The 26964-nt window shown below is 39.3% G+C and overlaps 1 protein-coding gene across 1 annotated transcript in view; it reads right to left on the bottom strand.

Moving 5' to 3' along the window:
• KLHL2 (kelch like family member 2) overlaps window positions 1-26964 on the bottom strand; it is a 445714-nt gene that overhangs the window by 171147 nt on the left and 247603 nt on the right. Inside the window, 2 exon segments of the mRNA XM_053703800.1 lie at window positions 3435-3505; window positions 3508-3543. Of these exon segments, the coding sequence (XP_053559775.1) occupies window positions 3435-3505; window positions 3508-3543 (107 nt within the window).

Below are 26964 nucleotides of genomic sequence, written 5' to 3'. Positions count from 1 at the left end.
AATAAGAATAATAATGAGTAAAGTTATTAACATTGTGGGACAACGATAAGAACGAACTCTGAATTTCCCTGTCAATTAGTGAAATCGTAAAAATGGGCTTAAAGTGCAGACTTCGAAACTGCAAAGTACACCAAAAATATGTGGTTTGTGTTCCGAGTCTATGTGTTACCATTAAATGTGGTGGTATATAATATAAAGAGGGTATTGTGTGAGTGAAATGACTAACTAGTGAATAGTATTAAGGGATTAAATAATAGTGAATTAAATTTAAATAAATACCTTAAAATGGTGACATTGTCACCCCGATGAAATAATGTGATGTACAAATATAATGGGGGTATTAGTGTAAATAGTATTAAGGGGCTAAATGATGGTGAATTATATTTAATTAATTACCAAAAGGGTAATGACATTGTCACCCGATGAGATACAAATGTGAGGGTGTATAAATGGGCTAATATAAATTGAAAATATGTGGTGGGATAGTGTAATCGAGGCCATATGTGAGGAGGTTAGAATACCATTGTATAGAATATAATAGTCTAGATCCCTAATGGCATTTAAACGTAACTATATTAAAATTTCTCTATGGTTTGAAATATATAGTGCTTGTAGATGCAAACCAACAACAATGGGGTGTCGAAAAGTCCAGCGAACAAAATGCACATATAAACATACATATATTGGATATAGCAATGTCTCGTATGTATATATGAACAAAAATATCTACACAAATGCTGCAGAGTCTATGACCTCATTAAGGCCAGTAGGAAATTTATAAATTACAATAGGTTTCCCTTTGTCTCAATGAACATACAAGCCTGAGAAACGGTGTGTCCCCCGAGAAATGCGTCGCTATATTGTATGGTCTATGGGGAGATAGGTTGTCATCACCCAGCTGTAATTTGTTATACCATTTGGTATTTTTATTTTGTATAATAAAATACTGATTTTATACTTTTACAGTAGTCTGGTGTTGGTGTTACTATCCCTCATAGCAGTAACCTAAGGGCACTGTAGCTCTTCCTCCTCCTTCCACTGCAGTCTTGGTCGTTGTCTGACATCCAGGAGACAAATATTCCCAGCCCATCTGGGGGAGATCAACACACAGCCAGCTGGTTTGCTGTTGAAAACCAGCCCGCCCCTACTGGCATAAGAGAGTGCCGCCTCGTTTGTGAGTACCCTTATTCTGCTCCTTTATTGGATTTCTGGTTATATTGATCCACACTGTGGCGCCTCTGTTTTTGTTTTTGTTTTACATCAAGGTATAATAGGCGCCACGTGTCTGAATAAGCCACAAAACAGAATATCTGAACCCAAGCAGGACCAGCCTGCAACCAGGGTCATAACTGCCAAGCTGGCTAAATCCGCCCTCAGAGAGGGAGGAAGAAAAAACAGACAAACATGGACTAACGTGTCCAAAACAACTTCCATAGAAGCAAACAGCAAGTATTGATCCCAGAGAAAAGTTCCCACAGGAAACATAGTATGAAAAATTCATCCTAACCGGATAAATAAAATGAAAGGCAACCCGAGGGTTAACGCCCAAGAAGAACAGAAGATCCGCAGGACCAGCCTAATGGAAAATCCTGTTCCTCCAACAAAACTAGGAAGGATCTTGATAACAAGAATTAAAGGAGATTACGTCATCCCCCCATGTCTAATGAGGTGAGCCATTCGAAGGAAGAGGCTGATGAGTACCATAGCTGAGAAGGATAGGGTCCCCAAACAGATCAAAAACATGTCTGAGTAGAACAGGAAGGCAAGCCAGACTGTAACGAATGGCACAACACTCAGGAACAGTACAACCCGCAGGGAACTGCACATTCCATCCTGTGGCCGAGAGCCCTGGGGCAATCGTGCACTAGCACAATCGCAAACAAACATCTGGACTTTGTAGACAAACAAGCGCAGAAAACGTGCCACTACCTCCGGGGGGGGAACAATCCAGCCAGAGGAGGAAAAAACATAACCTGGGTTACTCGCATGTGTAGTAGTAGGGAGCAGGTAGGGAACTCACCTCCCGGAGGACAGGGCCCCCCCCCCAGGCAGATGGCTCAGCAGTCCCTTGAATCCCCGAGCCGCGAGGAACAAGGCGCTCTAGGACAGCCTAAAGAGCAACTGACTGACATGAGTCAATGGGGCCAATTCGCATTCTTCACAGGACGAATAATCTGAATCAGAAAATTTAACAAATCTCAACATCAGCATCCTCCATAACTGGATAAAGGATACCAAAAAAATGGACTATATATAAAACAATTTAAACAGCAACCCTGACACCCACAATGGCTGGGGCACTCACCACCTCCTATGAACCAGACACCAGCAGACTAGAATTCTCCATCACCACACAGTCAGGAATGCGGAAATGGGAGACCAGAACGTAAATACGCCCAGTCACAAGGTGAACCACATAGTCCAAAAAAGCGTGCCCAACCGTAAGGTCGCGTCACTTCGAAAGGCCGTTATGTTTGAAAAAGCCACAAGCCCAGTTAACACTACACATACGCAGATTGAATCACATAACAGACATGATTAAATCCACCCCCTGTTCAATACTCCCCCTCAGGAGATATTAACCCTTGATTCCAAGATACTAAAGGTGTCCTACTGAGACCCTGAATTTTTCATGTGAGTTACAAATGAGTTACAGTACAATCATGAGAAAGTAAAATGAAATGATCTTACCGGGAACAGGAACAACGGCCCTTCAAGTGTGACGGATAGTAGCCTCGCCTCCACCATGGACTTGAGAGAAGAAAGCAGGCAGCGAAGCAAAGTTAGACAATGCCGATTGCTTGTGGAGTTGTTAAAATGAGTCAGAATGGTTCGCAGAAAGACTCTTCCTGCATCTCCGGACTCCTCCAAGTCCTCACATAGAATGACAGGATTACTTAAAACTCCTGTCCATGTCGAAGAGTACTACCCTCGATAAGAGACGAAAACAAACTTCTGACACTTCTCTGCCAACCTCCTGGGACGAAAGGCAAAGAATGACTGGGGGATGAGGGAAGTTCGAGGAGTATTTAAGCCTTTTGGCTGGGGTTGTCTTTGCCTCCTCCTGGTGACAGGTTCTTAATTCCAAAAAGTAATTAATGCAGCTTTGGACTTTTTCCATTTATGAAAAAAATCAGCTTAAAAGGCCATTATGGTAAAAATAAATTACATGTTATAATTAGCTTGACTACCAATCTGGAGCCACAGAGCACTGGCTGGTCCTGAGTGGAAAACTGCTGCTGATCCAATAAGAAGAGCTAGCCGCACACATGCGGTAAATAGATAGAACAATAGAAGACATGATGTTAGAGCTTTTTAAATTATCTCAGAATTAAAAATGCCTATACCCAGCTACAGTTGTGTTATAAACACAATTATAAACAATGTCAAAAGCAGACAAATATAAGGTCTCAGACTATAGAATTGTGTATTACCTTTTCTTCGGAAAGCACAGTAAGTTTGTCACTGGCTATTAAGCTGCACACCTGCTCCAAACCAAGATTCAGAACTCTTCACCAGGTACAATATCAGAAAAGTGCTGCTCTGTAAATAAAGGATATATCCCCATTAGATTTCAAGCAATAAATATATTGCACAATGTATAAGACAGAGGAGCGTGGTATATATGAAAACCAAAAATGTTATTTTGTGGTTCAGACAGAGCATGCCTTTTACAAAAAGTTTCCATTTACTTCTATTATCAAATTAGCTTTGTTCCCATGATATTCTGTGTGAAGAGATACTTATGTAGGCATCTGGAGCACTACACAGCAGGAAATCATGCTGCCATCTAGTGCTCTTGCAAATGGATAACATTCCTGCAAAAGTGCTGCCATATAGTGCTCAAGATATGGGTTAGCTCCTAAGGCATACATCCCTTTTTCTTTTCAACAAAATATACCAAAATAACAAATACATTTAATATAGAAGTATATAGAAAGTTGTTTAAAATGGCATGCTGTAGCTGAAATGTAAAAAAAAAATATTGGGTTTAAAATCTATTTAAGGGAAGGTAAGAAAGGAACTGGACATGTTTACAGTTAAAGGGCCATGATACCCAAATATTTAAACAGCATAGCTGTAAAAAGCTGACTAGAAAATATCACCTGAACATCTCTATGTAAAAAAGAAAGATATTTTACCTCAAAATGTCCTAAGTATTCACAACCCATTGTAAAGGACTTTAAGCAGCAAATCAGTATGTCTGTCCCGGGACCGGCAAGGGAGTGAGCCTCATGCACACTCATGTTATTTCTCTATTCAGTTAAAGGGCGTTTACAATAAAATCTTATGAGAGTTAAGTGAAATCTCATGAGATCACAGTAAAATAGTTCATGACCTCAGCACTGTTGATGCTGATTGGCTACTGTTCATTTCTTTTTTTTTTTACCTGCAGCTGGGCAGTAACTTTTTACACAGAACTTACTTTGGTGAGCTGAGGAAATTGTGAGGTAAAATACCTTTTTTACATAGAGATGCTCAGGTGATATTTTTCTGTCAGCTTTTTCAGTTATACTGCATCAGTTTCAAGTGAATTAGCATATGAGTATTATGTCCATTTAAAAAAGATGGGGGATTACAGATATGTTAAGAGTTTTGTATTAGGACAACAGATGTGACTAAATAGTGACGGATGATAGAGGGATTAGGAAAAATACTTAATCAGCAATAATTAAATGAGGGAGCGAATGCAGTTAGGGAATGAAGGGTTGGGATAAGGGTAAAGTTGTATTTTTAGTTGCAATAATATATGTGAGGTACAAATAAGCATATTTTGGTTATGTAGGGAATTTAAGCCTAAATTGCCCTACATTTCTCTGATATGGTTTGCCTTTATTTCCCTTCTGTGTTTTTAAAAATACAACTAAATGTGGCATTGTACAGCAATTATACTATGTTATCCAAGTTTTACCCAAGTTCTCAGAGTGTTATAAATTACATACAACACTTTTGTAAGCCCACATAAACATGTACAATGTATAATAATAAATTAATACCTTTAATACTGGATAGAGGTTAGGGGAGAGAATGGTTCTGAAACCTGGTCTGAGGAAGCGAAGATTGGTCCCCAAAATATCACTGAATAAATGTTCACATTTCATTAAATACAGAGTGTGGATATGTCATATCCATCTATCTATACACACTATATGGCCAAAAGTATGTGGATACCTGACCATCACACCTATATGAGCATGTTGGACATCCGATTCCAAAACTATGGGCATTAATATAGAGTTGTCCCCCTTTGTGGCTTTCCACAAGATTTTGGAGTGTGTCTGTGGAAAATGTGAGCACAATTAGCCAAAAGAGCATTTGTGAGCTTGAGCACTGTTATTGGATGAGAAGGTCTGGCACGCAAACAGCTTTCTAATTCATCCCAAATGTGTTTAGTGGGGTTAAAGGGACATAAAACCCAAAAACCTATCTTTTTGTGTTTCAGATACAATTTTAAACAACTTTCCAATTTACTTCCATTACCAAATTTTCTTAGTTTTCTTGTTATCCTTTTTTGAAAAGCAAGGATGTTAGCTCACAAGTGTGCACATGTCTGCAGCACTATATGGCAATAGAATAGTTTTGCAACAATATTATAAATTAGCAGGAGCAATAGATGGCAGCACTATTTCCTGTCATGTAGTGCTGCAGGCATGTGCACTAGGTATCTCTTCAACACTGAACCCAATTTTTTCTTTTGTAATTCAGATAGAGCATGCAATTTTAAGCAACTTTCTAATTTACTCCTATTATCAAATTTCTTCTATATCTTTGTATCTTTATTTGAAATGCAAGAATGTAAGTTTAGATGCCGGCCCATTTTTGGTGAACAACCTGGGTTGTTCTTGCTGATTGTTGGATAAATGTATCCACCGATACAAAAGTGCTGTCCAGAGTGAAAAAAAAAAAAAAAAGCTTAGATGCCTTCTTTTTCAAATAAAGATAGCAAGAGAATGAAGAAACATTGATAATAGGAGTAAATTACAAAGTTGCTTACAATTGCATGCTCTATCTGAATCACAAAAGAAAAAAATTGGGTTCAGTGTCCCTTTAAGAGAAGTTCCTAGAAGATGTACACAATCACAGAACTGGAAAAAAACAGTGATATTAGATACAGTTCAGGAGTCCTTCAGGTGCACTCAAATAGTCAGTTAATTATAGACAATGACAAAGAACTTATCAAACTTGAGATGCAGCTTAGGTCTGTGTCTTGTTACACATAGAATCCTGGGAGCAGCTGATTCGTGTAAGACTCATACAAAAGTCTTCAAGGAAAGAGCTCTGTATAATATAAAAAGTTTTGCTACAGTTTGTAATACTACAGTGTTATAACCAGCTTTTGAATGTGTCCAGAGACTGTTCGAGCAGCCCTTCAGAAAGTCTGCAACGAGCATGTGCATAATGCATAGGAAAAATCTCACAGATAATGATATCAGGACAGGAGTAGTGTCATCACAGAGTGAGCCCAGTTTTGGTTGATATTTCAACATTGAGTGCCTGGAAAATCGCTAGTGGATCCTGGGTTGTTAAACTGCAGAGGAGACCGAGATTACAGGGAAAGCATTGCGGGGCACTATGTGAAAGGTTTTTAAAGTTTATAATTGTGTAAACACATATTGTTTGTGCACAATGTTGTAATAAATGCAATCTACATTTGAGTCTGGGTTGCACTTGTTCTTTTTATTTTAAAATGGTTTTCTCTATCTGAGTAATGAAAACATAATTTATGTAAGAACTTACCTGATAAATTCATTTCTTTCATATTAGCAAGAGTCCATGAGCTAGTGACGTATGGGATATACATTCCTACCAGGAGGGGCAAAGTTTCCCAAACCTCAAAATGCCTATAAATACACCCCTCACCACACCCACAAATCAGTTTAACGAATAGAAGTGGGGTGATAAGAAAAAAGTACGAAAGCATAAAAATAAGGAATTGGAATAATTGTGCTTTATACAAAAAAATCATAACCACCACAAAAAGGGTGGGCCTCATGGACTCTTGCTAATATGAAAGAAATGAATTTATCAGGTAAGTTCTTACATAAATTATGTTTTCTTTCATGTAATTAGCAAGAGTCCATGAGCTAGTGACGTATGGGATAATAAATACGCAAGATGTGGAACTTCCACGCAAGAGTCACTAGAGAGGGAGGGATAAAATAAAGACAGCCAATTCCGCTGAAAAAATAATCCTTGGAGCTGTTGCTAGGCCGAACGGCAGAGCCACAAATTGGTAATGCTTGTCTAGAAAAGAGAATCTCAGAAACTGATAATGATCTGGATGAATCGGAATATGCAGATATGCATCCTGTAAATCTATTGTGGACATATAATGCCCTTGCTGAACAAAAGGCAGAATAGTCCTTATAGTTACCATTTTGAATGTTGGTATCCTTACATAACGATTCAATATTTTTAAATCCAGAACTGGTCTGAAGGAATTCTCCTTCTTTGGTACAATTAATAGATTGGAGTAAAACCCCAGACCCTGTTCCAGAACTGGAACTGGCACAATTACTCCAGCCAACTCTAGATCTGAAACACATTTCAGAAATGCTTGAGCCTTCACTGGATTTATTGGAATGCGAGAAAGAAAAAATCTTCTTGCAGGAGGCCTTACCTTGAAACCTATTCTGTACCCTTGTGAAACAATGTTCTGAATCCAAAGACTGTGAATCGAATTGATCCAAATTTCTTTGAAAAATCGTAATCTGCCCCCTACCAGCTGTGCTGGAATGAGGGCCGCACCTTCATGTGGACTTGGGAGCTGGCTTTTGCTTTCTAAAAGGCTTGGATTTATTCCAGACTGGAGATGGTTTCCAAACAGAAACTGTTCCTTTAGGGGAAGGATCAGGCTTCTGTTCCTTATTCTGACGAAAGGAACGAAAACGATTAGCAGCCCTATATTTACCTTTAGATTTTTTATCCTTAGGTAAAAAAGTTCCTTTCCCCCCAGTAACAGTTGAGATAATAGAATCCAACTGGGAACCAAACAATTTATTACCTTGGGCAGAAAGGGAAAGCAAAGTTGACTTAGAAGACATATCTGCATTCCAAGTTTTAAGCCATAAAGCTCTTCTAGCTAAAATAGCTAAAGACATATACCTGACATCAACTCTAATGATATCAAAGATGGCATCACAAATAAAGTTATTAGCATGTTGAAGGAGTTTAACAATGCTATGAATATTATGATCTGACACTTGTTGTGCCAAAGCATCCAACCAAAAAGTGGAGGCTGCCGCAACATCAGCCAAAGAAATAGCAGGTCTAAGAAGATTACCTGAACATAAATAAGCTTTCCTTAGAAAGGAATCAATTTTCCTATCTAAAGGATCCTTAACCCCTTAATGACCACAGCACTTTTCCATTTTCTGTCCGTTTGGGACCAAGGCTATTTTTACATTTCTGCTGTGTTTGTGTTTAGCTGTAATTTTCCTCTTACTCATTTACTGTACCCACACATATTATATACCGTTTTTCTCGCCATTAAATGGACTTTCTAAAGATACCATTATTTTCATCATATCTTATCATTTACTATAAAAAAAAATATAAAATATGAGGAAAAAATCGAAAAAAACACATTTTTTCTAACTTTGACCCCCAAAATCTGTTACATATCTACAACCACCAAAAAACACCCATGCTAAATAGTTTCAAAATTTTATCCTGAGTTTAGAAATACCAAATGTTTACATGTTCTTTGCTTTTTTTGTAACTTATAGGGCCATAAATACAAGTAGCACTTTGCTATTTCCAAACCATTTTTTTTCAAAATTAGTGCTAGTTACATTAGAACACTAATATCTTTCAGGAATCTCTGAATATCCACTGACATGTATATATTTTTTTTTAGTAGACAACCCAAAGTATTGATCTAGGCCCATTTTGGTATATTTCATGCCACCATTTTACCGCCAAATGCGATCAAATACAAAAAATCGTTCACTTTTTTACAAATTTTTTACAAACTTTTGGTTTCTCACTGAAATTATTTGCAAACCGCTTGTGCAATTATGGCATAAATGGTTGTAAATTCTTCTCTGGGATCCCCTTTGTTCAGAAATAGCAGACATATATGGCTTTAGCATTGCTTTTTGGTAATTAGAAGGCCGCTAAATGCCACTGCGCACCACACGTGTATTATGCCCAGCAATGAAGGGGTTAATTAGGGAGCATGTAGGGAGCATTTTGGGGTAATTTTAGCTTTAGTGTAGTGTAGTAGACAACCCCAACTATTGATCTAGGCCCATTTTGGTATATTTCATGCCACCATTTCACCGCCAAATGCAATCAAATAAAAAAAAAATCGTTAACTTTTTCACAATTTTAGGTTTCTCACTGAAATCATTTACAAACAGCTTATGCAATTATGGCACAAATGGTTGTAAATGTTTCTCTGGGATCCCCTTTGTTCAGAAATAGCAGACATATATGGCTTTGGCGATGCTTTTTGGTAATTAGAAGGCCGCTAAATGCTGCTGCGCATCACGCGTGTATTATGTCTAGCAGTGAAGGGGTTAATTATGTAGCTTGTAGGGAACTTGCAGGGTTAATTTTAGCTTTAGTGTAGAGCTCAGCCTCCCACCTGAAACATCAGACCCCCTGATGCCTCCCAAATAGCTCTCTTCCCTCCCCCACCCCACAATTGTCCCCGCCATCTTAAGTACTGGCAGAAACTCTGCCAGTACTAAAATAAAAGGTATATTTGGGATTTTTTGAGGTTTTTTTTTTAGCATATTTTACATATGCTGCTGTGTAGGATCCCCCCTTAGCCCCCAACCTCACAGATCCCCCACCAAACAGCTCTCTAACCCTCCTCCTCTGCCTTAATGGGCGCCATCTTGGGTACTGGCAGCTGTCTGCCAGTACCCAGTTTAGAACAAAAATGTGCTTTTTTTTTTAACAAAAATCCCTTTTTCTGTAGTGTAGCTCCCCCCACACCCAAGAACAACCCCCCACCCCTCCAAGATCCCTTTTACTAAAGTTTATTTGTTTTTTAATGTGTCCCTTTTCCCCCACAGTTACAATCTAATTTTCTGTAGTATAGCGGTTCCCACCCCCTCCCGCCCCGTGCACGCGCCCCGCCCGCCACCCTCTGTGCACGCGCGCGCGCGCCCGTGCGCGCCCCCGTCAGCTCCGGCCCCGATCCCGCCCCCCTCCACCTTATACGGCCCATCGATGGCCGCCCACCCGCCTCCCAAGCCAGCTCCCACCCACCAACGTTACCGGCCACCGATGTCCGGTGCAGAGAGGGCCACAGAGTGGCTCTCTCTGCATCGGATGGCCATGCAGGGTTATTGCAGGATGCCTCCATATCGAGGCATCACTGCAATAACCGGAAAGCAGCTGGAAGCGAGCAGGATCGCTTCCAGCTGCTTTCCACACTGAGGACGTGCAGGGTACGTTCTCAGGCATTAACTGCCTTTTTTCTGAGGACGTACCCTGCACGTCCTCAGTCGTTAAGGGGTTAAAGGAAGTACTATCTGAGACAGAATCCTCTGAACCAGAAAAATCATCATCAGAAACAGACAAATCAGAATGATGATGTTCATTTAAAAATTCATCTGAAAAATGAGAAGTTTTAAAAGACCTTTTACGTTTACTGGAAGGAGGAATAACAGACATAGCCTTCCTAATAGATTTAGAAACAAAATCTCTTATATTAACAGGAACATCCTGAGTATTAGATGTTGATGGAACAGCAACAGGTAATGGTATATTACTAATGGAAATACTATCTGCATTATCAAGCTTATCATGACATTCATCACAAACTACAGCCGGAGGGACAGATACCACAAGTTTACAGCAGATACACTTAACTTTGGTGGAACCAGCATTAGGCAGCGTTTTTCCAGAAGTAGCTTCTGATCCAGGGTCAATCTGAGACATCTTGCAATATGTAAGAGAAAAAACAACATATAAAGCAAAATCTATCAAATTCCTTAAAAGGCAGTTTCAGGAATGGGAAAAAATGCCAATGAACAAGCCTCTAGCAACCAGAAGCAAATGAAAAATGAGACTTAAATAATGTGAGAAAAAAGGTGGAGACATGAATGACGCCACATCCGGTAACACCGACATTTTTGGCGCAAAACATAAAAAAAATGACGCAAACACGAACAACTTCCGCGACAAGTATGACGCCGGAAATGACATAGAAATTTTTTGGCGCCAAAAAAGTCTGCGCCAAGAATGACGCAATAAAATGAAGCATTTTCAGCCCCCGCGAGCCTAACAGCCCACAATTTTTAAGGTAAGAAAAAAATGATTAATTCATATGCATTATCCCAATAATGAAACTGACTGTCTGAAATAAGGAATATTGAACATCCTGAATCAAGGCAAATAAATGTTTAAACACATATATTTAGAACTTTATATAAAAGTGCCCAACCATAGCTTAGAGTGTCACAAAAAATAAGGCTTACTTACCCCAGGACACTCATCTACATGTAGTAGAAAGCCAAACCAGTACTGAAACGAGAATCAGTAGAGGTAATGGTATATGAGTATATCATCGATCTGAAAAGGGAGGTAAGAGATGAATCTCTACAACCGATAACAGAGAACCTATGAAATAGATCCCGTAGAAGGAGACCATTGAATTCAAATAGGCAATACTCTCTTCACATCCCTCTGACATTCACTGCAACACTGAGAGGAAAACCGGGCTTCAGCCTGCTGCGAAGCGCATATCAACGTAGAATCTAGCACAAACTTACTTCACCACCTCCATGGGAGGCAAAGTTTGTAAAACTGATTTGTGGGTGTGGTGAGGGGGTGTATTTATAGGCATTTTGAGGTTTGGGAAACTTTGCCCCTCCTGGTAGGAATGTATATCCCATACGTCACTAGCTCATGGACTCTTGCTAATTACATGAAAGAAACTAAATTTTTTTGTTTCATGTCCCTTTAAGGTCAGGGTTCTTTGCAGGCCACTTTAATTCCTCCACACCAAACTATTTATTCATGGACCTTGATTTGTGCACAATCAAACCATTGCTGCAAAGCTGGAAGCACCCAATTGTCTAAAATGTTTTTGTATCCTGTAGCATTAAGATGACCCTTCACTGAAACTTTACAGCAGACACTACGTTCTCCTGGCATCCTCTACACCCAAATTCTTCCATCAGACTACCTGTTAGTAAATCTCAATTCATCATCCAGAGTATATGTTTCCAATTCTCCAGAGTCCAGTGGCGGCAGATTTACAACACTCCTGTTGATGATTGACATTGTGAATATCGATGTGAGGTTTGTGTACAGCTGCTCGGCCATGGAAACCCATTTCATAAAGCTCTTAACACATAGTCCTTTTGCTGATGCGGCTTCCAGAGGCAGATTGTAATTCTGCAGTAAGTGATGCAACAGATGATAGGCAGTTTTTATGCTACACGCTTCAGAACTCAGCAGCTCTGCTCTGTGATTTTGCACGGTCTACCACTTAGTGGCTAGGGTGTTGTTCCTAGGTGCTTCCATTTCACAATAATAGCCCTTACAGTTGACCTAACAGCTCTAAAAGGGCAAACATTTCACAAACTGACTTGTGGCAATCCTGGCATCCTATGACAGTCCAAATATACAAAAAATGTGAGGCACAGGGACAGATAAATTAAGAACATCAATTTATTATAAAAAGGGAAAAAAATAAACAAACAGTCATATCGTCAATTTAAAAAAGTACAAAAAAGCCGGTGTAGCAGAGGTCTTACGCATTTCAGCTTACGCCTTCCTCATAGACCGTGAAACAACGGGTACTAGCAGCAACTTAAGTACTATCTGATTGCTAAACACCTGTAACAGCTTATATGTCACTAGTAAGCCTTAAAGAGACATATTTCAAATACATAAACATATGTATCGTTATAAATTATTTATTGGATGAGGCAGTCACACAGATGAAAATTGAAATTGAAGTAATTAAAGGAGGAAAATTTAAAAAGGGACAATCATGATTACAAGACTAATACTATCTATATCTGGAGACAAGGAAAAAAATAACCAACGTATGAGATCAAGATCCAGACAAAGAAGGAACAGGAAAAGAGTGACCTCAGATACAAAGGGGAGAATCAGGAGAAGTTAGAGAACAATCCACGGTTTCTACCATACCACAAGCAGTACCTAGTATACAGCAGCATGTACAGTCTGCAATATCTCATCAAGTTATTGGTAATGTAGAGTATGTCAACCCTGGTAATGCTATAAATAGAGAAGGCCGCTCTATGGCTAATCCTGGTGATATGGCTATTAGCTCTGTGAATATCAAACAAAGGGAGAATAGATATAAAAATAAACCAGGAGTACTTAGTAATAAATATACTCTGGCTACCAAAGGAGATTTGCAAAAGCAAAGAATGGCTCCAGGGACATAATATTTTTTTTCAAGTGGACCAACCACACACAAGGGAAGGAGGAAGCACAAGAGGGGGGGCAGACGTAGAGTTAAGCAGATAGACACTCAGGACACAGGTTCAGAAGAGCAAATACAAGATCTAACGTTCTTGAATCTCTCTGATGTGTCATTGGGGGAGGTAGAGCTCAGAGTTCTAGGATAGGGACTCAACTTTGTCCCCTCTGCCAATTTTGACTTGTTTGGTACCATTCTAGATCTCAACCAATTTGTAAGAAACCTTACCTTAAAAAAATTCTTCAAGCAGACTCCTGAAATGTTAGACAATAAAGAGGAGGTACTGCAGGAAGAACAAGGAAGGGTGAAAGTCTCCTTTGTTGAGACTAATGATTATCTACAACTGTTGAGGTTAGAAATGGAGTCGAAACAGGATGAGAATCCTAATATTAAGTTTAAAGAATCCTCCACTTTCTACCCTACACGCACTAGGGGTGTGTTCCTGGAAGTGTTCCACAGGAGAGTAGAAACTGAACTTGAAAAACTACAACATATCCCACCCAGAACTAGAAATAATCTTACAAAAGAGGAGATTAGAGCTATAGAGGATATGAAGAGTAATGACTCTATAGTGATACGTCAAAGTGACAAAGGGGGAAATGTAGTGGTTTTGAAAATGGTTGATTATATTCAGGAGGCCCTTAGATAGTTAGGTGACTCAGATGTATATGCAGTATTAGATTTTGACCCTACAATTAATTTTCAGAAGAGTCTGTATACTATCCTAGATGATGGTAGAGATTTAGGGCTCTTAGATGAGGAGACATGTAAATTTTAAGGGTAAAGAACCCAAGGGTGCCTATTTTCCATCATTTCCCCAAGACACACAAGTCTCTGGAAGATGTACAGGGACGACCTATCGTTTCAGGTATAGGGTCCCTACTTAAACCCTTGGGGAGATGGATGGAAAGTATTTTGCAGCCTTTGGTTAGAATTCTCCCTTCCTTTTTGAAAGATACAAAGGAATTGCTGAATATGTTGGGGGATATTGAGGGGACAAAGAATTCATCTGGGTGACTATAGATGTAGTCAGCCTCTATTCCAGTATTCCACTGGATAGGGGTATGGAGGCTATTAAGTTCTTCTTAGAGGAATTTACAGGATATTCATCCCAACATGTAAGTTTCCTTTTGAAAGCACTTTATTTCCTTCTAACACACAATTATTTCTCCTTTGGGGGACAGTTCTATCTTTAGAGGAGTGGGACAGCAATGGGGGCAACTTTTGCACCAGCTTACGCCAACCTATATATGGGTTGGTGGGAGCTATACCACGTCTTTGGGGAGGTATGCCCCCAGAGGGGAAAGATTGTGATGTATAAAAGACACATAGACGACCTCCTCTTTATTTGGAGGGGGTCAGTCCTGGAAGGAGAACATTTTGTATGTGACCTAAACATCAATACAGTGGGTTTGAAATTCCCAAGTGAGATTAGCACTGACCAAATAGAATATTTGGATTTAGTGCTTTCAGGGAAAGGTAATTTTATTACTACTACATTACATAGGAAACCAATAGCTGGGAACAGCTTACTCCATTCGAAAAGTATGCACCCAAAGCATACACATTTTGGGATGGTGAAAGGAGAGTATATGAGGTTGAAAAGAAATTGTACGACAAAGGCAGAATACTGTGAGCAAGCAGCTATTTTTAAAGAACGTTTTCGGAGTAGAGGTTTCTCAGAGTGTTTAATTGACAGGGCCTCAAAAGAAGTAGACCGTTTGGACAGACATGTATTGCTGTCTAGAAGTAAGAATACGAATAAAAATAAGTTTCATGATATGCCCTTATTTGTAACTATAGCAATCAATTTGATGAAATAAAAAAAATAGTCAAGAAATGTTTTCCTATCCTACAAGGGGACCAGGATCTTTATCATTGGGTCCAGAAAGGCTGTAAATGTGTCTCAAGGAGAAATAAGACCATTGGAATTATCCTGGCCCCCAGTGAGATAAAAAAAACAGGAGGGAACAAGGTAGCAGTTGGCTACAGTGTAAAGGCCACTACAAATGTGGATACAGCAGTTGTAAGGCATGTATATACACCCAAGTAGGAAAACATTTCCAGTCAGCCGTGACACTAAGGGTCTTTTCCCAGAATACATGTACCAACTGCCCTTCCACATATTATTTATTTGGTTACATGCACCACATGTAATGTGCAATATGTAGGACTTACCAAAAGGGAGGCTAGAGAGAGAGTAAAGGAACATCTTAAGGATGTTCAATCAGATTTGCCAGACTCCCAGGTAGCACTTTACTTCAAAAATATTCATGCGGGTAATATAGAACACCTTAAATGGCAGGTGATTGAACAGGTTAACATGCCATGGAGAGGAGGAGCCAGAGACAAATTGTTATGTACCAGGGAGACCTTCTGGATATTTAAAATCAAATCCAGAGTACCAGATGGTCTCAATATACACAATGACCTTATTAATTGTTGGAGATAAGACTCCTGATATTGATGTTTATTATATATACCTCTGTAAAGGTAACTAGATCGAGATGTCCCTATTGCATCTTTTATCTTGTAATTATGAAGTTCTTGTTTTAGGTTATGTATTGTAATATTAACCTGCCTCATGGAAATTTTGTGTATACATGTTTTGTAATACTAACTTGTCTAATGGAAATTAATGTATACACATTTCACTATGTAAGTTATTTTGTATATCTATAACTGTAAATTTAGGTATCTGAATACTGTTAAAATTAAGTAGTTATATACGTATATATACCTTTCCACATAATATGACACTGTATTGTATCCGCAAGCAACTCTTCTCCCACAATGGGTTGAGTTTACATAAGAGAGATAGTTAATAAGTTAGGATGATTTAACTTTGAACAAGGAGATTTCTAATAGTCCATACTGGGGAAAGATTGAGATTACCTCCTTTTCTTTTCTCTAAGGGATGTTTATGTATATGTCATAGGAGCGGTACAATATTGATCATTTTTCAAATGCATTATTGGAGTTACATGTTTTATTTAAACCTAGTGATGAATATGGTTTAGAATGGCTTAGAATGGTAAATTTCTAGTTCTTAAAGCTGTTATAGAAACAACGTATTAGCAATATGTAACTATCTAGGACTACATTTATAACGATACATATATGTATTTGAAATATGTCTCTTTAAGGCTCACTTGTGACGTATAAGCCGTTACAGGTGTTTAGCAATCAGATAGTACTTAAGTTGCCGCTAGTACCCGTTGTAACACGGTCTATGCGGAAGGTGTAAGCTGAAATGCGTAAGACCTCTGCTACACCGGCTTTTTTGTACTTTTTTGAAATTGACGATACAACAGTTTATTTTCTACCCTTTTTTAATAAATTGATGTTTTTTAATAAATTGATGTAATTTACCTGTCCCCCGTGCCTCGCCTTTTTTGTATATTTGGATTGATCTCAGGAATCACAGGGGATTCCCTGGCGGTTTGCAGGGGACAGGTGTGAGAGGAGGAGGGGCAGGTAAGTGGAACTCTAACAAGCTGCAGACGCTGAAACCCAGCATATGGAAGAATCTATGTTGATTTGAGACACACAGAGGAACAGTGATTATGATCTGAGTAAGTTCTTTCACTCCTTTATATACATTGTGTACAGTGTGGGGGTTTGTTTCAATAGTATCCAACTAGTAACTGGTATCTCAAGGCCAGCAATTGACAGATGAACTGGTTACTTGTTTTGGGACATTGTAAAGCGTATTATATCTTACTGACAGCTACAGCACTGAACGCTGCACAGGGGAATACCACTGTCTTTATATATCCTATGACAGTGCCAGGTTTAAAGTCACTGACAATAACCTATTGTATTGCCAATGTTTGTCTATGGAGATTGCATGGCTATGTGCTAGACTGTATACATCTGGTAGCAATGGGTGTGGTTGAAACACAGGAACTCAGCAGGGGTGTCCATATACTTTGTGCTATGTAGTGTGTGTGTGTGTGTGTGTGATATATATATATATATATATATATATATATATATATATATATATATATATATATATACTTATTTAAAATCTATATACATAAAATCAAGAACCAAGGGTGGAAAATAACACTTTAGTTTATTAATCAAGGGTTAAAAGTTACTATATAAAACGTGTGTGTGTGTTTGATATATATATATATATATATATATATATATATATATATATATATATACATACACATACCAGATATAAAAAGTCTATACACCCCTGTTAAAATGTCAGGTTTCTGTGATGTAAAAAAATGAGTCAAAGATAAATCATTTCAGAAATTTTTCCCCCTTTAATGTGACCTATAAACTGTACAACTCAATTGAAAAACAAACTGAAATATTTTAGGTGGAGGGAAGTAAAAATAAAAAAATAAAATACTTTGTTGAAGCACCTTTTGATTTTATTACAGCACTCAGTCTCTTTGAGTATGAGTCAAAAAGCATGGCACACCTTGACTTGGCAAGATTTGCCCACTCTTCTTTTCAAAAACACTCCAAATCTGTCAGATTGCAAGGGCATCTCCTATGCACAGCCCTCTTCAGATCACCCCACAGATTTTCCATCGGATACAGGTCTGGGCTCTGGCTGGGCCGTTCCAAAACTTTAATCTTTTTGTGGTGAAGCTATTCTTTTGTTGATTTGGATGTAATGCTTTGGGTCATTGTCATGCTGAAAGATTAAGTTCTTCTTCATGTTCAGCTTTCTAGCAGAATCATGAAGGTTTGGTGCCAATATTGACTGATATTTGGAACTGTGGAACTGTTCATAATTCACTCTACCTTGACTAAGGCCCCAGTTCCAGCTGAAGAAAAACAGCCCCAAAGCATGATTGCTGTCACGACCATGCTTCACTTTTTTGTGGTGAAGCCATTCTTTTGTTGATTTGGATGTAATGCTTTGGGTCATTGTCATGCTGAAAGATTAAGTTCTTCTTCATGTTCAGCTTTCTAGCAGAATCCTGAAGGTTTGGTGCCAATATTGACTGATATTTGGAACTGTGGAACTGTTCATAATTCACTCTACCTTGACTAAGGCCCCAGTTCCAGCTGAAGAAAAACAGCCCCAAAGCATGATTGCTGTCAAGACCATGCTTCACTGTGGGTATGGTGTTCTTTGGGTGATGTGCAGTGTTATTTTAGCGCCAAACATACCTTTTTGAATTATTGCCAAAAAGTTCAACCTTGGTTTCATCAGACCATAAAACCTTTTCCCACATGATTTTGGGAGACTTCATATGTATTTTTGCAAAAATTTAGCTGGGCTTGGATGTTTTTCTTCATAAGAAAAGGCTTCCGTCTTGCCACTCTACCCCATAGCCCAGACATATGAAGAATATGGGAGATTGTTGTCATATGTACCATGCAGCCAGTACTTGCCAGATATTCCTGCAGCTCCTTTAATGTTGCTGTGGGCCACTTGTCAACCTCCCAGACTGGTTTTCCTCTCGGCTTTTCATCAATTTTGGAGTTCTTGGTAATGTCACTGTTGCACTATATTTTCTCCAATTCATGACAACTGTCTTCACTGTGTTCCATGGAATATCTGATGCCTTTCTTTCTTTTGTAACCTTCTCCTGACTTTTAACAATGAGATCCCTTTGATGCTTTGGAAGCTCTCTGCGGAATATAGCTTTTGCTGTGGCATGCAACTAAAAAAATGTCAGAAAAGACCTACTAGAACAGCTGAACTTTATGTGGGGTTAATCAGAGGCACTTTAAATGATCGCAGGAGTGTACTGACTCCTATTTAACATAATTTTGAATGTGATTGCTTAATTCTGAACACAGCTACATCCCCAGTTATAAGAAGGTGTGCACACTTATGCAACCACATTATTTTAGTTTTGTTGTTAACTTCCCTCTACCTAAAAGATTTCAGTTTGTTTTTCAATTTGTACAGTTTATAGGTCACATTAAAGGTGGAAAAAGTTCTGAAATGATTTATCTTTGTCTCATTTTTTTACATCACAGAAACCTGACATTTTAACAGGGATGTGTAGACTTTTTATATCCACTATATATATATAATTATTTTTTAAGGAACGTTAAATGATTCCTTTAGAATAAGTTTTACACAATAGGTTTTAAACAAAACAATTTATAACTTATATAAACATATAAGCATTTATATAGCTAAGAGTATGGGCATGTTATTTAACAATGGGTAACTTTTCAACATTCTCTCTGTGACATGTAACTTAACAAAACAATAGTTCTATAAATATTATAATTTAAGATAAACAGTGTGGACAACGTAAAAACGTAGAATAGTAAAAACAATACAGTTTTTCTGCAACAGTAAAACCCTTTCTCTGTTGCCTGACAACTAAAACAGCACAATCTAAATGATTAAATTTATGGTGTCTTGTGATTTTAGTGTATAATAAAGTTTCACCTGCAATGCAGTATCCGTAACATCTGCAGTCTTTCTGCATTTTTTTTTTTTTTTGCAAATTTATCCATAAAAATATACTACTTTTACTGTACAAGATGAGGGATGCCACATCAAACAGTAATATATATATATATACACACACACACACACACACACACACACACACAAGCAGAGTAGAAGACCCCTATGACTAGCAACGGGGTCAGCTTCTGTATAGGAGGGCGCAAAAACAGGTATAAATTAAATATAATAATGAATGTATAATGAAAATGACAGCGATAGTAAATAAATCTCTATTAGATCATACTAAAAAAAGATAATAATACTACTAAATGCGTGTGAGTCAATCCATTGTGTGTATAATAAAGTGACCTGAGTTTAAAATGACGAGTTTAAAAAGATAAGTCACTTCTAAAATCCACACGCTGAAAGACAAGGGGAAAATAATGAAGCACCTATGAGAGATCCCAGCAGCTAGAAACACAAGCACGCAAAGGCGGTGAAAGCTGCCCTGGAGAGCTGTCAATGACTGCTTATGCTATAAGGGACCTCCAGAACATTTAAATCGCATCACAAAAAGTGAAAAAAGTTCTGCATCTTGGAAGCACGATCTGGAGCTTGAGGGAGGAGAGTCCGACTGAGATTCGTTCACGGAGAGAGTGAATGCCAACAAAGTAGCGTGATTGGAAAACAGGGAGATCAATCAAGAGGGGGTGTGTCCGTTCACCCGTCCGTCAGCGCATACAACCAAAGACAAAATACAACAGCGTCTCATTACCTCATATTATTGGGGGTACAGCTTGTAAGTAGTCTCAACAGAAGGGATCGCCTGGTAGACTAGCTGTATGTTTCAGCGTTACTTTCAGACACTAGCGATTTTGGATTTATACTCCCACCTACTAGTAGTTTATTGAATTGACACTATTGCAGGGACTCCAGCTGCATGATACAAAATAGTATCCATTAATAATCCATCCGTCCTTGTTTGTTGTATTAGGAGCCTATTGGACTGACATTGTGGTTACTCACCCTCTCGTTTAATCACGCCAATTTTTGTTTTTCATCAGTTTGTTCTATGTTCACTCACCCTGTCTTACCTAACTAGATTGTCTATAGTTTGATTAACTTATTATTTTATTTTTATTTTGTCGCTCCTATGACATTACCCAGCGCTTAACACACCCCATAGTTTCTATATATATATAAAAATAGTGCAATCACTTTGATGCTTATACAGGTTGAAACCCCTTTATCCAAACTGCCTGGGACCGGAAAAGGTTTGGATTTGAGAATAGTTTAGATTGTGGAATATTTGCATCTGTAAAATTGGACAGATTGGAGAGGGGATGGGATCAAGTGAAAACAACAATATCTTATATAATTTAGGCAATAGTTACGTCATAATACATCTTTTTCATGCAGGTGGTTTTATATAATTTTTAATACTTTTGTATACACAATACACTCTGACAGATAGTAAAGATCTGTAAACATAAAGATAACATTTGTTGTTATAAATAACAGACTATTTTCATTTTAGAACACAAAAAAAGACTCATGTAGAGAAGTTTGTGACTTATAGGGGGAGAAAAATAGTAGTATTTTTTGATTATTTAAAAAAAAAAAAAATATTAAAACGTTTGGATTTCAGAATAAGTATGGATTTTGGAATTCCGGATTTGGGGATTTGTACCTGTACAAGGTTTATGATCCTAGTTTTCAGTTATTTACAGGGAAAGTCACTGATGGATAATGGCCGTAGTGTACTGTACGAGATTGCGCAATCGTCCAAACTCGTTCACAATAGTGCATACATTATTGAAGTCACTGTAATGAATGCTCTTCCCAGATTGCAAGTTAAATAAATGTATGCACTATTGTGAACGAGTTTAGAATTAGCATTCATGGAGACTCGTCCCTTATAGCCATTCACCAATGCGCAATATTGTTTAAGGGTCTCTTAGAAAGATACAAGGCAGCGGGGTCACAAGTTACAGTTTAAAAGAAGTGAAAATCCAGTGGGGGGGGGGGTTTATTATATTTTAATTGCTTTGCATAAAAACTTGCTTCACCATTTTGATAACCGTTCACGCTCAAATGGAAACAGCCTTTAACAAACTATAGAAATAAATCTTGCTGAAAACAATCGTTGAGGAAGTTGGGGAAGAAAAAAAAAACAAAAAACGTGCACAGTCTGTTCATGCTAAAAACCTAAATGAGGCATTTAGATGGGATAGCAGTGGTGCAGATCGAAAAAGATTATAAAAGTTATGACCAAGTGACCTCCTGTAAAACACAATTTTAATAACACTAGTACTGTTAAAGACAGTGTGAGTGTGTCTTACAATCAAATATGAAAAATTAAATATAATAAAACACCATTTGTAGATGATTTTGTCCTGAATTGACTATAGAAGTATGTCCAGCCTGCGAAGACACATATAGCATTGATATGGATACTGAGTGTTGAGGATGTATTATGATAATAACAGGTGAATGTCACACATGCAAATTTGTTTTTTCCTTGCTGAGTGAACAACGGGGTTACATGAACAAAACATTCCTATAACCTTAAGAGGTTTGTATGAGCTATTGTAAATGTTAATTTTGGAAGACCTCACAGTTTCTATTTTGAAAATAGGTACTTTACACACGAAAAGTCATTTTTCGGTTGAAAATGCGATCATAGTGGCGGGTTTTTAAACAAGCGATTCCTATATAGCATTATGTTCACTTGGAAAACTAGGCTCCCAATTGAGCCAGAGAGGAAAAACAAAATTTATGCTTACCTGATAAATTCATTTCTCCTGTAGTGTGGTCAGTCCACGGGTCATCATTACTTCTGGGATATTATCTCCTCCCCTACAGGAAGTGCAAGAGGATTCACCCAGCAGAGCTGCTATATAGCTCCTCCCCTCTACGTCACCTCCAGTCATTCGACCAAAGGACCAACGAGAAAGGAGAAGCCCAAGGGTGTAGTGGTGACTGGAGTATAATCCAAAAAATTTTTTAAGCCTGCCATAAAAAACAGGGCGGGCCGTGGACTGACCACACTACAGGAGAAATGAATTTATCAGGTAAGCATAAATTTTGTTTTCTCCTGTTAAGTGTGGTCAGTCCACGGGTCATCATTACTTCTGGGATACCAATACCAAAGCAAAAGTACACGGATGACGGGAGGGACAGGCAGACTCTATACGGAGGGAACCACTGCCTGAAGAACCTTTCTCCCAAAAACAGCCTCCGAAGAAGCAAAAGTGTCAAATTTGTAAAATTTGGAAAAAGTATGAAGAGAAGACCAAGTTGCAGCCTTGCAAATCTGTTCAACAGAAGCCTCATTCTTAAAGGCCCAAGTGGAAGCTACAGCTCTAGTAGAATGAGCTGTAATTCTTTCAGGAGGCTGCTGTCCAGCAGTCTCATAGGCTAATCGTATTATGCTACGAAGCCAAAAGGAGAGAGAGGTAGCCGAAGCTTTTTGACCTCTCTTCTGACCAGAATAAACGACAAACAGGGAAGACGTTTGACGAAAATCCTTAGTTGCCTGTAGATAAAATTTCAGGGCACGGACTACATCTAGATTGTGTAGCAGACGTTCCTTCTTCGAGGAATGATTAGGACACAAAGATGGAACAACAATCTCCTGATTGATATTCCTGTTAGTGACCACCTTAGGTAGGAACCCAGGTTTAGTACGCAGAACTACCTTGTCTGAATGAAAAATCAGATAAGGAGAATCACAATGTAAGGCAGATAACTCAGAAACTCTTCGAGCCGAGGAAATAGCCATTAAAAACAGAACTTTCCAAGATAACAACTTGATATCAATGGAATGAAGGGGTTCAAACGGAACACCCTGTAAAACATTAAGAACTAAGTTCAAACTCCATGGCGGAGCAACAGTTTTAAACACAGGCTTAATCCTAGCTAAAGCCTGACAAAAAGCTTGAACGTCCGGAACTTCTGACAGACGTTTGTGTAAAAGAATGGACAGAGCTGAAATCTGTCCCTTTAAAGAACTAGCAGATAACCCCTTTTCTAAACCTTCTTGTAGAAAAGACAATATCCTTGGAATTCTAACCTTACTCCATGATTAACTCTTGGATTCGCACCAATATAAGTATTTACGCCATATTTTATGGTAAATCCTTCTGGTAACAGGCTTCCTAGCCTGTATTAAGGTATCAATAACTGGCTCAGAAAAACCACGTTTTGATAAAATCAAGCGTTCAATTTCCAAGCAGTCAGCTTCAGAGAAGTTAGATTTTGATGTTTGAATGGACCCTGGATCAGAAGGTCCTGTTTCAGAGGTATAGACCAAGGCGGACAGGATGACATGTCCACTAGATCTGCATACCAAGTCCTGCGAGGCCATGCAGGTGCTATTAGAATCACTGATGCTCTCTCCTGTTTGATTCTGGCAATCAATCGAGGAAGCATCGGGAAGGGTGGAAACACATAAGCCATCCCGAAGGTCCAAGGTGCTGTCAAAGCATCTATCAGAACCGCTCCCGGATCCCTTGATCTGGACCCGTAGCGAGGAAGCTTGGCGTTCTGACGAGACGCCATGAGATCTATCTCTGGTTTGCCCCAACGTCGAAGTATCTGGGCAAAGACCTCCGGATGAAGTTCCCACTCCCCCGGATGAAAAGTCTGACGACTTAAGAAATCCGCCTCCCAGTTCTCCACTCCCGGGATGTGGATTGCAGACAGGTGGCAAGAGTGAGACTCTGCCCAGCGAATTATCTTTGATACTTCCATCATTGCTAGGGAGCTTCTTGTCCCTCCCTGATGGTTGATGTAAGCTACAGTCGTGATGTTGTCCGACTGAAACCTGATGAACCCCCGAGTTGTTAACTGGGGCCAAGCCAGAAGGGCATTGAGAACTGCTCTCAATTCCAGAATGTTTATTGGAAGGAGACTCTCCTCCTGATTCCATAGTCCCTGAGCCTTCAGAGAATTCCAGACAGCACCCCAACCTAGAAGGCTGGCGTCTGTTGTTACAATTGTCCAGTCTGGCCTGCTGAATGGCATTCCCCTGGACAGGTGTGGCCGATAAAGCCACCATAGAAGAGAATTTCTGGTCTCTTGATTCAGATTCAGAGTGGGGGACAAATCTGAGTAATCCCCATTCCACTGACTTAGCATGCACAATTGCAGCGGTCTGAGATGTAGGCGTGCAAAAGGTACTACGTCCATTGCCGCTACCATTAAGCCGATCACCTCCATGCATTGAGCTACTGACGGGTGTTGAATGGAATGAAGGATCCGGCATGCATTTTGAAGCTTTGTTAACCTGTCTTCTGTCAGGTAAATCTTCATTTCTACAGAATCTATCAGAGTCCCCAAGAAGGGAACTCTTGTGAGTGGAAAGAGAGAACTCTTCTTTTCGTTCACCTTCCATCCATGCGACCTTAGAAATGCCAGTACTAACTCTGTATGAGACTTGGCAGTTTGAAAGCTTGAAGCTTGTATCAGAATGTCGTCTAGGTACGGAGCTACCGAAATTCCTCGTGGTCTTAGTACCGCCAGAAGAGTACCTAGAACCTTTGTGAAGATTCTTGGAGCTGTAGCCAATCCGAATGGAAGAGCTACAAACTGGTAATGCCTGTCTAGAAAGGCAAACCTTAGATACCGGTAATGATTTCTGTGAATCGGTATGTGAAGGTAAGCATCCTTTAAATCCACTGTGGTCATGTACTGACCCTCTTGGATCATGGGCAAAATTGTTCGAATTGTTTCCATCTTGAACGATGGAACTCTTAGGAATTTGTTTAGGATCTTTAAATCCAAGATTGGCCTGAAAGTTCCCTCTTTTTTGGGACCTACAAACAGATTTGAGTAAAACCCTTGTCCTTGTTCTGACCGCGGAACTGGATGGATCACTCCCATTAATAAAAGATCTTGTACGCAGCGTAGGAACGCTTCTTTCTTTATTTGGTTTGTTGACAACCTTGACAGATGAAATCTCCCTCTTGGGGGAGAGGATTTGAAGTCCAGAAGGTATCCCTGAGATATGATCTCTAACGCCCAGGGATCCTGAACATCTCTTGCCCAAGCCTGGGCGAAGAGAGAAAGTCTGCCCCCTACTAGATCCGGTCCCGGATCGGGGGCCCTCGATTCATGCTGTCTTAGGGGCAGCAGCAGGTTTCCTGGCCTGCTTGCCCTTGTTCCAGGACTGGTTAGGTTTCCAGCCTTGTCTGTAGCGAGCAACAGCTCCTTCCTGTTTTGGTGCAGAGGAAGTTGATGCTGTTCCTGTTTTAAAATTACGAAAGGAACGAAAATTAGACTGTCTAGCCCTAGGTTTGGCTTTGTCCTGAGGCAGGGCATGGCCTTTACCTCCTGTAATGTCAGCGATAATCTCCTTCAACCCGGGCCCGAATAAGGTCTGCCCTTTGAAAGGTATATTAAGCAATTTAGATTTAGAAGTAACATCAGCTGACCAGGATTTTAGCCACAGCACTCTGCGTGCCTGAATGGCAAATCCGGAATTCTTAGCCGTAAGTTTAGTTAAATGTACTACGGCATCTGAAATAAATGAGTTAGCTAACTTAAGGGTTCTAAGTTTGAGTGTAATCTCATCTAGTGTAGATGATTCAAGTGTCTCTTCCAGAGACTCAAACCAAAATGCTGCTGCAGCCGTGACAGGCGCAATACATGCAAGAGGTTGCAATATAAAACCTTGTTGAACAAACATTTTCTTAAGGTAACCCTCTAATTTTTTATCCATTGGATCTGAAAAGGCACAGCTATCCTCCACCGGGATAGTGGTACGCTTAGCCAAAGTAGAAACTGCTCCCTCCACCTTAGGGACCGTTTGCCATAAGTCCCGTGTGGTGGCGTCTATTGGAAACATTTTTCTAAATATCGGAGGAGGTGAGAACGGCACACCGGGCCTATCCCACTCCTTAGTAACAATTTCAGTAAGTCTCTTAGGTATAGGAAAAACATCAGTACTCGCCGGTACCGCAAAATATTTATCCAACCTACACATTTTCTCTGGTATTGCAACTGTGTTACAATCATTCAGAGCCGCTAACACCTCCCCTAGTAATACACGGAGGTTTTCCAGCTTAAATTTAAAATTTGAAATATCTGAATCCAATCTGTTTGGATCAGAACCGTCACCCACAGAATGAAGTTCTCCGTCCTCATG

Source organism: Bombina bombina, chromosome 2 (assembly GCF_027579735.1).
Source record: "Bombina bombina isolate aBomBom1 chromosome 2, aBomBom1.pri, whole genome shotgun sequence".
NCBI classification, from domain to species: Eukaryota; Metazoa; Chordata; class Amphibia; order Anura; family Bombinatoridae; genus Bombina; species Bombina bombina.
Note: the sequence above shows the minus strand (reverse complement) of the source record. Positions and strands in the feature narration are given on the sequence as shown.